This window comes from Tribolium castaneum, chromosome 3 (assembly GCF_031307605.1).
Source record: "Tribolium castaneum strain GA2 chromosome 3, icTriCast1.1, whole genome shotgun sequence".
NCBI classification, from domain to species: domain Eukaryota; kingdom Metazoa; phylum Arthropoda; class Insecta; order Coleoptera; family Tenebrionidae; genus Tribolium; species Tribolium castaneum.
Genome location: NC_087396.1, coordinates 10,564,607 through 10,577,693, shown reverse-complemented (window position 1 = coordinate 10,577,693; position 13,087 = coordinate 10,564,607). Strand labels below are relative to the sequence as shown.

General features: G+C 33.8%; 2 protein-coding genes and 1 long non-coding RNA gene across 3 annotated transcripts; 1 reads left to right on the top strand and 2 right to left on the bottom strand.

Moving 5' to 3' along the window:
* Window positions 1-1,508: 1,508 nt before the first annotated feature.
* On the top strand, window positions 1,509-3,330 carry LOC103313831 (uncharacterized protein). The gene is made up of 5 exons (XM_015982180.2): window positions 1,509-1,531; window positions 1,639-1,920; window positions 2,247-2,450; window positions 2,499-2,683; window positions 2,731-3,330. Exons 2-5 carry the CDS (start codon window positions 1,701-1,703, stop codon window positions 2,782-2,784), a joined length of 663 nt encoding a protein of 220 aa, XP_015837666.1. The 5' UTR covers window positions 1,509-1,531; window positions 1,639-1,700; the 3' UTR covers window positions 2,785-3,330.
* On the bottom strand, window positions 2,819-3,342 carry RpS29 (Ribosomal protein S29). The gene is made up of 3 exons (XM_966256.5): window positions 3,207-3,342; window positions 2,969-3,068; window positions 2,819-2,914 (listed from the first exon to the last, which is right to left on the bottom strand). Exons 1-3 carry the CDS (start codon window positions 3,266-3,268, stop codon window positions 2,906-2,908), a joined length of 171 nt encoding a protein of 56 aa, XP_971349.1. The 5' UTR covers window positions 3,269-3,342; the 3' UTR covers window positions 2,819-2,905.
* Window positions 3,343-5,225: 1,883 nt separating this feature from the next.
* LOC135265712 (uncharacterized) lies at window positions 5,226-6,929 on the bottom strand. The gene is made up of 2 exons (XR_010333513.1): window positions 6,485-6,929; window positions 5,226-6,426 (listed from the first exon to the last, which is right to left on the bottom strand). It is a non-coding gene; the product is annotated as an uncharacterized LOC135265712 (long non-coding RNA).
* Between the last annotated feature and the right edge of the window lie 6,158 nt (window positions 6,930-13,087).

Sequence of the window (13,087 nt, the reverse complement as noted above, 5' to 3'; positions counted from 1 at the left end):
ATAACCAATTTTTAATGGTTGAGTGATATACTCGTAATATTTCCATATAAATAAATGGGTACGAACACAAAATACCTCTTTCTTTTCTCGGTCACTGCGTGAAAGCAAAAGTATTACATACTAAATCCACTCATATACCTACCGACACCTGTTTAATTTACATCCATCCAGATACAACTTTGGTTGTAAGAGATGTAGTAGGTGATAGTTGAAAGTGCAAGTGATAGAATGAGTTTTTTAATGTTTAATCTTTTTACGTTGTTTCTTTTATTTCATAATTGTGTTAATGTCTCGTGCCAGCATAATACATCTACCACCACTGGTCAGTAAACATAAATATTTTTTCGCTTGAATGACTATTTTTTACTAAATTATTGTAGTCACACATATTTCGACACAAAAGGCAAAATTAAATATTGCTCGAAATAAAAACCCAAAGGGATGAGAATCCCTTAGTTCGTTTAAATTTATAGATTTTAAATTAAAATTTCGCACCCAAAATATTGTGAACATGTGTAGTTTTCTCCATTTTAAAAAAATGCAGTGTTTGAATCAGAGCAGAGATCATTTTAATTGATTCTAAAGTCTTTGTGACCTTTTAACACTAGAAATATCAAAATGTGGGATTGCTTAACATTCCTATATGAAGAAAATACAAGTAGGTTTTGTGTTGCAATACCTAAAAATGGATTTAAAGTTCACACGAAAAGATTAGTCTAGGATGAAGTAATTAAATCTGCATAATGGAATTCAACATATGCACGACTTTAGTAAAATTCTGGTGCATTTTATGCAACAAAAAACAATAGTAAAGAAAGTTAAATGTAAAGAATGTCTGATGTAATAATACTAAAAGAAAAACATTTAGTGGAAATGTCGCAAAAAGTAAAATGTGTAGTCAACGAATTAGCACATTACAGCACTAATTATACCTGCTACTGAATGTATTCAGTAAAAATATTGCTTTTGTTCCTTATTCCTCGCCTTATTTATTTTCTATATGGTGTTGAAATAAATTACTCTTATTATATATTTAAGTGAAATAATATAAACACTGCAATTAAAGCCGAATTAAACTTTTAAACTGGATGATTGAGTACAATTATAAGCTACTACAACTTTTAATACTGACTAATAGGAAACACAACTTTTCTTGTTCTTTTTTAACCAAGTCTAGTAATTGATGGTCGGCGCATGCAATACGTGGTTTTGCGAGAATTTCTTGCATCCAAGGACTTACGTTCTCTCGTCATTTAAGATCAAGTACATACACCTTGCAAAAGTCGTTTTTACCATCAGATGTAAACAAATAAGTCATTACAAAATAGTACTTTTTTCAAACGAATTGGGACCATTATGTTTTTACGATCATTATTTTCTGTCGTCATTCAGAAAACTCCAACTAATTAGGTATTTGCTGTAAATATTTCCAGAAAAATCGCTTCTCAAAGGGAATCGAATTATTTATCTCTTGCGAAGAATGCAGGAGTTGAGAACTGTTACAAGGTTGATTATGCATTGATCGTACAATGTAGGTGTCATAATAAAACCATCCGGTTTGCGCGCAATTCTTAGAGAAATTACGGCATTTGGCCGCAAATATTTGCAAACAAATAAAAATAAATAATTTTATTTCAGTGCAAAATGCCATAACTGATAGTCATAAAGCCAAAGAACCTGAAATCTCCATAAACATCACCATGGGCACACCCCTACCCCCCGTTCCCCCACGTCCATCTCCAAAAGCCAAGAAGAGGCCCAAACTAATCTGTCCAGGGAAAAACGAGTCGAGGCCCTTTTTTTCGATACCTTGCAAAACTGCCAAAGAATGCACTCAGTTAGGCAACAAAAACATGCTTTGTTGCAACAACAGATGCCTGAAAGGGGTCCCAGCACCTTCGCCAGAACCTGTTCACAGTCGTAAGTCATTTTATAATTTATCACTTTATTCTATTTTGAGAATTACCCAACTGTTATTATCTAATGGCTATAGTTAAATATCATAAGGGAAAACTGAATTTGCAGATTTCCGATAATAACAAACACTATTGAAAGTTGATTTATGTAATCCGTTAATCACGACGGAATTTCCAAACTTTCTTCACTCGTAAAATCATTCAAGATGAGTCTGAAGCAACTTTTCATTACCACTACTTAAACTTCCGCGGTAATTTCTTTTATCTGACAGTGAAAGTCGCGACTTGCTGAAAGCCAATTTGCATAAATCCTTTTTTCACTAATTTTAGCGACGCTGTTTGGGTTGGTACAAAGAGTTTGCCCCACTGAGCTAATTCCGGAAATTTTCGAAATAAAACGGTGTTCTGAAGACAGTGACTGTTCGCCTAGGATTTGTTGTCCCGAAAAAATGCTCAATGGTGACATTGTGGGATATTGCAGGACGCCAGAAGCAAAGTTGGACAATATTCCAGGTGTTCGACAATTCGTTGAACGTAATAAAATTTTAATAAAATAAGGAAATACCTAAATATTGTTTTTAGCGTTTAGATTAATGATGAATTATATGCAATGTACGCCTCCCCCACCCCCGATTTTAGACGTTTTTCCGAAAGAATGTCGATATCCTCTCGATTGTTTCCCAAATTTGTGTTGCCAAGAAAGAGGAAAAAGATACTGTAGGCCGCCAAGACGCTCCCTTTTGACTTTGCTTACAACTGTTGCACAGGTATTTTTTTTACTTTATTTTCGTTTTTTGATTAAATTTTTTAACAGAGAATTGTGCCAACTGAAACTGCCCGAGAAATCATCAACAGGATTGCCCCATAAGCTTGACTGATTGTTGTTATTTAAATAAAACTACTTTTTATTAAACTGTTGTTTTATTTACTTCAAATTAGAAATTACATTAAATAATCAAGTGTTTGAAAAACGCACTTGACGTCCAAAATTAATCCAGCTGAAAAAATAGAGATTAGAACGTAAATTTGTCTCAGACTGACGATTTTATTACCTTCTTGAAGCCAATATCAGCAGCGTATTCTCTGAAGCACTGCCGGCAGATATTGAGCCCATATTTACGGATCAATCCGTGCCTGTTTGAGCAAGCTCGGCTGGAAATAAATTAAATTGTTGCTAACTGGCAATAAACTCAAGACGAATCAATTATTAAGCATTAATAGCGTGTTTTTGAGGTTATGTTATGAAAGATTGACTTTGAAAGCTGCGGGTTGTCTCAATTTTGTACTTACCATGACCTGGAGCCTTGCCCATATTTGCGGGGGTGAGAATACCAGATATTTTGGAAACCCATTTTTTGGATTTTAAGAAAACGAACAACACGTTGGTTCTTCGAAAACTTGACAAGAGAAGAAAGATGGAGGGCGGAAGTTGGTAGCGGATGGCGCTGCTTGTAATTTGCTTTTGGCGACATTTTTAAAATAATATGTAATTTCAATTGTACGGCATTATCTCTGTATTACTTTATCTTATTTTGCAAGTTATAAGTTATAACGCAGTGTAATTTTGCATATTAATATAATAATATTCCTGTCGAATCAGGAATGACCACATAGTCCATAAGTTGTGCATTTGCGTAATGGTAGTTGCATAAGGTTTTAAATTTAACAACACTTTTTTCACTAATACACAAGTCCACAAGTAATAATGAGCCAGAAAATTTTTTTTAAGCAACCAACATTACATTTTAAAAATTACGTGGATAGTAAAAGATTTGTTTTCAATTAATTTCAAACATTACAAACCCTGTATAGTTTGTAATGTTGATTTATTTAAAAAGTTTGTGTTAAATTATCTGCAAAAGACGGTCAGTTCCTGGGGCCCTGGTGGACCAGTGGTATAAGCGCCACTTACTACGGGGGAGGTCGGGTGTTCGAACCCGGATCAAGGCGACAATTTTTCTATGAAAAAAAGTGTTGAAAAGGTAAGTGAAACAACACGTAAACAAAAATAAGAGATTGAGAGAACACACAGACTATAAACGTAAAGCGGAGAATAAAACTGACAGAAATAAGAAAATAATGCGGCAAAAGGTAGAAGTACGCAAAGGCACAAAATTGTAAACGTAAGAGCACATCCTAATAAAGGGAAAATACCTTTTGTTTTGACGGAAAAAAAGAACGTAAAGAAGAAACATAACTTCAAAAATATTTAATTTATCTCTAAAAATTTTTAGTTAACTGAGTTTGTTTAGTAAAGTCCCGAAAAACATTACATTGTTAATAAAAATCATGGTTGGTGATTTTTGGAGAACTTATGTCCATTTTCGGTCTAAAACGTGCTGAAAGTCACAAAAAAGGTAAAAACAATTTTAAAATCGTAGAATCAACTTATATGTCCGGCATCTTTTGATGAAATCTGGTGAAAGAAAATGTTTTCTCGAGCTAATTCGCCAACTTTTGAACTGAATCCATTTGCGTTTTAGGTGAATTATTGCAATTATATAGTTTGTAATGTTGATTTATTTAAAAAGTTTATGTTAAAATATCTGCAAAAGACGGTTAGTACCTGGGGCCTGATGGCTCAGTGGTATAAGCGCCACTTACGACGGGGGAGGTCAATTTTTCTATGAAAAAAAGTGTAGAAAAGGTAAGTGAAACAACACGTAAACAAAAATAAGAGATTGAGAGAACACATAGACGTATAAACGTAAAGCCGAGCATAAAATTGACAGAAATAAGAAAATAATGCGGCAAAGGGTAAAAGTACGTAAAGGCGCTAAATTGTAAACGTAAGAGCACATCCTAATAAAGGAAAAATACTTTTTGTTTTGAGAGAAAAAGAGATGAACGTAAAGGTGAAACATAACTAAAACTACTAAAAATTCTTGTTACTTAGTTAAATTTTTGTGAGGTAGATGACCATTTCTGACCTGACTCGACCGAAAATTTGGAAAGTTAATTTCATAAAAAAATTAAATAATTTTTTAAAAACATACATAATGGCTTATATTGTTACGTAGGAGCTAATAGATTTTATGTATGTAATAATACGATACATTTTAATGCGAAAAATACAATGTTTCAGGAAGATTTTTAAATTTAGGTAGCGTAAATATCCGCTGATGCCATAATGTGGAATATTTTATGTGATCCTTTTAAGTTAAATAATGTGAATGGATAAATGTGATGCGGGTTTTTCAGTAAATGAATTATAAATACTGGAGGGTGGATTCAAAACTTCTGTCACGAAGTAAGGATTAAATAGGAAAATGCTGAAAACGTTTATAAGAAATTAAAAAAGTACATACGTAATTTTAATTTTTTTATTGATTTTGATTAATACATTTAACTTGAAGACTTGTACAAATTAATAAATAGTCGCTTTATTAACCACAGTCCACTGACACAGCTGGTAGAACATTTATTATTACATGCGAAGTTACAAATACTGCCATGTAATAGTTTATTGGAACTAAATGAAATCATTTGAGATCTGTGTTCGTCTTTTATCTTTGAACGTATTGTAGTTTGTGTATTAATTAGTTTATTTACTCAATACTCAAACAGGTAAAAGCTAATGTAGTTGTGTGAATACAGTGATTTTACAACGGTATTAGAAAATTAACTAGAAATGGTGGACAAGGCAAAGTTTACGCCAAAGTTGTCTATAATAGGTATTGTGGCATTGGAAGTTTAAATGCCCTGTGGGAATTAAATTCAAACAACGTCTTAAAAACAACGCACTGAGTTTGGTTACGTGCTGTAAATGACGAGAAAGACGACACCTGCTTTGTAGTTAGTCAGCAAGCGGCTTAATGAAGAGGGCCGGGTTTGGGAAAGTGCAACCCAAGACAGTGTTGTTATATTTTCAATTTTCCAAACCTCAATTCTTCCAGTCGGGAGGCTAAAATCCCTTCATAGAAACTTGCCGGCTCGAACTTTATTGTGTATAAAGCTACAGTCGCATTTCTAAAGCGACTTTCCACTTAATCAATTATTGTTCAACTAGAGTAAGAACTTGCTTTCATTCCAACTCATTAATATGATTCCAAACCAAACAAAAAGCATTCCCCGAGCACGAGATATTGACAATTAACTTGACTAAATTCGAGCACAAGCAAATAACCGGATTATTTATGCTTGTAAACCGATTCTCTTTTCTTCCCAGAAACTTCATCACGGTATTGCTGGTTGAAAGATTGAAAATAATTCCGAAGCACTATTCCGTCCGGAATATTTCCTATTGTGTCGATTCCCAGCTGCATATTTCACCGCCGAAAGCATGCTTCGCTGCTTGTTAGATGCACTTAAAATAAGTAAAACTAGAAGAGGAAATCGAACTCACTGCATGTAATATCCGGCCTTAAAGACCACATTTACTACACGACTGGAGGTATCTATATTGAAATGGAACAGAAATGCTCGAAATAAATGTCAGCGACTTCTTTCATGACACCTTCACCGCCTTTCCAGGTCAAAGCTTCTTACAAAATAAATTTCTTCCAATTTACTAAAAATAAAACAATAAGTATTGTTTTTAATTACATGGAAATACAATTTCGAGTTACTTGGGACAGTTTCCACACAGTTTTTGTCGTTTTCTAAACGGTTTCTAAACATTTTTGAAGTGCAAAATGTCAAATCTGGAAAGAGCAAGCGCATGCGCGATGATTTTTGACATGGTTTCTTCAAAGCAAATTTTCTAACAAATCTTTTGTGATTCAAATAAAAGAGTTACGATTCAGTAATCACTAGTTATTTCCTCCCAATGACCCAATTTTGTCAATTTTCTGTAAAAAATCCTCCAACATCAAGTGCTAGGTCAAGACATGAATGAGGATGTGGATGCGACAAAGAGAGACTCATCAGTAAGAATGAATTAGCGTATGCTAATTGTAAAATTTGTAAGCATTGTAAGTTGTGATTGGGTCGCTTGAGGTCGGCCATCATAATTACGGAGAAAACCAATCATTTTCGATTTTTTAATTCATTCATAACTACATTTTGGATATGATTGGCCCATTTGGATTCATTCGTGATTTAATGCAACTGCTTAATTAATTTAGATTTGAAATCAGTTAATCAATATAATAATGTAAATATATTTATAATTATAAAAGTATTAGTTTTGCAACTATTTCCGTGTTTTTTTTCAATTAGCTACATTTATCTCTGTAAATAAGCAGAACATATTAAACTATACCTAAGATAATAAAATATTATTTTGCAATCTTACACTAAAGTCTTGAGTTTTTAAGACGGCTCAAGCTTGGGTCTTCAATAAGAAAACCTAAAATCCGACAAACTTAACATCAACATTTATACAAGATTTTTTTCTTAATCCAAAAATACGGTTATTACGTTTTGCACAACTAATTTTATAAATAACTTATTTCAAACAACTGATAATGACAAAAATAAATTAGTTCGTAACATCTTGTAGTAAAACTCGCTGCTTTTAATCATTTAGGAGCTTGGTTAAAATTTGAAATAATTAATCTAAAATTGTGACTGGTGGAGTTAAGATCTCTTAGTTTGTCTCGGTCTCGTAACGTGTTCCGAAAAGTAATTATTAAAGTACCAACTTTAATTTGCTTCACTCGTGCAATATTAGTAACCTGGAGTAATGCAGTCTAGTTATTGAATTATACTGCGGTAAGGAAACTCCGCTTGATGAAATTACAAGCCGAGTTATAGTGACTCCGATTACATGAAATAAAGCGAATTTTTCGCATTTCTGGTAATTTTTAATTTTGTTGCGTGCATTCCACTGCCAGTGGGCGGGTTAATAAACCACGAGACAAGCCAGTCGAGAGCAAGTCAATTACGTCCTAAGTAAAATTCCCACAAGCTACCACGGAAGCTTTATTTCTTAAGAATTGGAAGGCATCTGCATATCTGATTCCCCGAACTATTTGTCAAGTGTAGAATTGTGCTGGTGTCGGAACTTGAAATGTGGCTGCAAAAGAAGAAGAAAGGCCTCGGCAATAACCGCGGCTACGAGACTCCATTTAAATGGAAATGATGGTCTACATCCGCAACCATTTACATCCTGTTATATGGGTTGTGACAATATGAATATGAGTGTATTGATTGCGCTGGGGTGAGGCTTAGGCGAAACCCACATGCGTTTATTAATCGACTGGAGACCTGCGGGACTCGTGAAAAATCTTTCCTTTTTCAGCGGCTTTCCGTTCGAATCAGGACGGTCATGAAGAACAATGCAGTTTCACTTAAATGGAGCGTGTTTTAGCGAAATGCATTGTTTACAGAGAAAACCCAACAAGGTTGAGGAAACGACCCTTTTATTGTTTCGGATGAGACCTGAAATAGAGCCGTATATTTAAATGAAGCACGTCAAGAGATGGTTATCTCGGAAAACGCCCAACTTTTCCATTGTGTCCAAAATTATATTTATATACGTTTAAATTGCCACAGCCAAGTGCTTACGTTACTTGACAGCCTCCATTATTTATTTAATTGTAGTTGAAAATGAATTTTTACACCAACTCCGAGCTGCATTCATAAGCGAAAGAAGATTATCTTCCACTCTGATACTTTAATTAAAAACTTTCAAGTGTAAGCTAAAGCCTTTGCTTCTCGACAACTTTCAATATTAGAATTCGGGAGATCGCTTCTGACTCTCACGTGATTAAAGGCAAATTGAACCGCACGATGAATGACCGGACTACGTGGCCAAAGGAAATTTCGACGGATTAAACAAATTCAATACAAAGTTACAAAACCTGATTAATTACATAATTGCACAAAGTAGCTTCTAAATAATACAAACGAAAAAACCTTGCATACTTTTAATTTAATTTTTCGCTATTAGCTATTATAAATCACAATTTCCAACATTATTATAATAACTGTACATTTAACAGTGATTTAGGTTTAGAATAATATAAATTATTACAATTAATTGCTTTGGTCGCTCGTATGTTTTTAGATGAATACAATTAAATAAATTATTCAGCAACAAAATGCAAAATATTTTGATACAATCAACAGTTAATTTGAATATCGAATACGTCACTTATCCAAAATTTACTGATAATAGATACTAAGCAACCCTTTTAACTTCGGATCTACCCTTGTCAATGTCGAGATTATGTAACTGCAAGGGACAGCGTACTACAGGGATATTGATATACATTTTTCGATAATTTTGTTTTCTTCAGTTAAACTAAAGCTATTGAGTTTGGTAGAAATTACATATGAATACGATGATAAATACTTGCCACAGCACAGGCAATATGTTAAAAAAAGGTTGATAAAAAGAGCTGTCAGATGTAAACTATTGGTCTGAAAGATTTATGCGGGATTGATATAAAATGGCAAGCGGTATATTTTTGAATTATAAATGTGAACGTTTTCGTATCAGAATATTGCGTAGAGAATTATAGTTTTGCATGAACTTGGAGTATTCTGTGGCTATTTCCTGGTGTATCTCGAGGAAGCTGAGTCTTTTAAGCAAATACCATCTGAGCTGAAAGGAGTCTAGTTTGCCGCAGCGTGAAGGGCGGGATTTAAAAGATAGCAACTTAATTTTCCTTGTGACTGCCCTGCTACCCACGTAATCTGATAAGGCCAGTGCGAACCCCTCGCCAATATTCGTACATGTGTCTTCGGTTCAAGTCTGCAAGTATTATTTGTACTTCCGATCTACTCTTGTCATATCTGCATGTAAACGACTAATCTCCGAGATCCAAACGTATCTCTGAGCTGGCTTCTTGATATCCAGTCACGCACCATCACGCTTATCTCAGTTAAATAGCCGGCTTTCTGTGCATGGAATTGATGTTTGGCTTTAGCAAAGTGAAAATAATTTCTCGCTGAGCTTCCAGCATTCGGATGCAAATTTTATTTGCAATTACATTCGAGTAGATGTAATCGCGGCCCGGTTTCAAACAACTAAATAAAATACGTTGTCAATTTTTGCTGCCTTCTCTGGCGTGATGGCCCCGGAAATAATTTCGAATGTAGTGTTTAAATATTATGTGGATTTTGTGCGGAGCCATAAGATTTTTCTCAATAACAGTCTAAATTCTATAAGATCGTAAATCCAGGGAAAGAAGTGTATGATTCTCTAGCGACATATAAATGTTCTTGGACCAGATATAAAGTGTATTATCTCGGTTCTAATGTGCGGAACGCCCCTATGTTCTGAGGCTGAAACGGTCGGAGGAACGTTATCATCCTTAATTGCTTGTCGAAGCCAATTTGATTTATAGCGACTTTCCATCGCGCACTTACAAAACATTTCATTATAATTTTATTTGCGCGGAAGATTTGGGTTTATTGTCCATAAATGTGACCGCAATTTATTTCCGGGCGTAATAAGGACCTTTGCAATTATTTTCCCCCACATCAGCCCAATCCTTGCCGTATATTTCCCGGGAACGCCACATTCGTGAAACTTCGACATGTTTATTTCTGAAAGTTTTTTAATATTCTGATTTGCCTTGATTTAGGGCCGGAAACCAAAGGGCAACAGCGTGTTAGTGTGAGCAATAAATCACAAAAAATCGTCTTGTTACTTTAGCCCGCAAAAAGCCAACACAAAACAGTGGGGCTGGAGATGTAATTCGGGTTCCCAGCATCTGGCATATTTTAAATTTTAAAAAGATATGTACTAAACTGGATTTATCGCGGTGCTATCGAAAAGTGATTATTTTTTGGATATTTGCCGTGATTTATGAAACCGGTAGCTTACCATTATTTGCGCAAAATGTTTTCCATTTCTGCAAACCCATAATAAATTTCCCTTGGGCCCGGTGATGCATTTCAGCCGACGCGAATTCGCAGATTTCATACTATTCATCCCGATAGCGACGACAAAGGATGGACAGTTTTATTAAACCTGACAAACCAAATCTGACGTATGCATCTAATAATTGCGGCATTGATTACCTGCCTAAAGCGGGCGCTTGGGTTGTGGGAGAACCCTAATCTCCACTTGGTTACTGGAAGTAGAATGGACACAGCCAGCGTCAACATCCCCCTTGGGAGCGGGACACTCATTTTGGCAGGGCTTTAATTCTAATACGGCTACGAGGGGCGAACATGTTTCATTGCGCCTAAGGACAGTGGTTTCATATTATGCCGAATGCGAGTGGAAAAACTCGTTCGCGAAATTATCTACTTAATCTAACAGGAACTTTGGATTATTATGGATCCAAATAATTAATGAGATGTTTACCGTGCGAGCAACAACAACCGCCGAGGAAATCACTATTGTAAACATCATCACGTATGAATGCCCCAGTTAAAGTTTCAAAAATAAAAGGATGAATAATAATCTGCAGTTTAGAAGTTTATCGCTTTAGCAACTGCTGCAAGGATAATAAACAGAACGGTTTTTGGTCTAGCAATGCGAAATACAAAAAAGAGAAACTAGAAAAAAAAAATTTCAAAACGCTTAATTTTAATTTTTTTGTTTTTCTAGCAGGTTGCCTGTTACACCGTTCCTAATACTATAACATTTTTTTTTAATTATGGTTCGAATAAGTAGAACTGTTTTGATGTAAATCTATGCAAAATGATTCGAGGAATCGATTGGCGTCAAGAAAATTTGTAAATTCCTAATAGTTTTTAAGTTATAAATTTTTTTATTTAATTTATTTTTGTCTTCGTTTGCATTTTTCTTAAAAACTATAAATCGGAGAAAGATGATTTTTTTTGAAAAAGTTAGATAAGTAAAAGAGCTTTTTAACGATAATAATATTATGTTTATTATCGGTAAATGTTCAGAGTACCAAAATCCGACCAAAATCTTGACAAAAATTGAAAAAATTAATCATCAAAAAATGGAAGCAAATAATTTTTTGGTACTTTTAAGGACTCGGAAGGGTTGTAAAGACAAACAACTTTGCTAAAACAATTTTAAAAAAATAATTTTAATTTTATTATTTGTGATTTATTATTATTATTTATTATTTATTATTATTATTTATTATTTATTTATTATTATTTAATTTTAGGCAAAAATTTTTATTATTTTTTTATTTTTTGAAAAACTAGTATAATACGTAAAATGAGACGTAGAAGTTACTGGAATAAACCGTTTAGCTCTAAAAAGCTCTAGAACTCGTGAGAGTTGTAAAGACACAAAACTTTGCTAAAACTATTTAAAAAAATAATTTTAATTTTATTATTTGTGAAGGTAACCTTTTCAAATTTTAGGCAAAAAATTTTATTATTTTTTTCTTTTTTGAAAAACTAGTATAATGCGTAAAATGAGACGTAGAAGTTACTGGAATAAACCGTTTAGCTCTATTTTCAGTTTTTGGGTTATGATATTTCTCAGTAAATGATCTGGGGAATCGACTGGCGTCTAGAGAATTTGCAAATTCTCAATAGTTTGTCAGTAATTTTTTTACTGTTTTTATATTTTTTTACAATTATTATATCACTGCTTTACACTTTCTGTAAATGAAAAAATTGTTAGAACTCTTTATTACACTATGCATGAGTTTAAAATAAAATATTTGTCTTCAATATGGTTAAAATTTTCTTTTTGTGTATTTTGTGTATTAAAGTGGTTGTATTTATACAATAATTGACCGTTTTAACTTTAACAGACTAAACTTAAATGTAGTGGTCACGCGAAACTCGTAATCAATTTAACTAGAAAAAACCGCTTTTATAACTGATGGTTTACTGATAATATCACAGAGAAAATTAAAAATACCGAACTAAAGAATAGCAATTTACCGGTTTTAAATTAAAATAAGGCGAGTTAGAATGTGGCGGATGCGCCTATTTTTCAAAAAGAGGGTGCAATAAATTACGGGGTGCTTTAATTTATAGAAAAAGTTGGCTAAGCTCAATTAATTATCCTTTTAGAGCGAAATAATTCAAGCAAAATTTGAATTTGGGTATAGTGTTCTAATCAATCAAGTCGGTAAGCAGGCGTCGACAGTATAATATTATTCACCCGTGATAGCTGTTTTAGTAAACAGTGAATTAATTATACGGTTATAAGTGTTATAATCACGTAAGAAATTTGGTCTTGGATTAGGTGATTAGACCGTCGCTGATAAAATTCTTCGACATTTGCCGGGATTCCTCTTTTAAAGCTTAATTCGGGCATCGTTTGTTTGAATAGGAGACGGTCGCCGGAATTAATTTATACTCGGTCCCAAACCGACGGAATTGTTCTATCT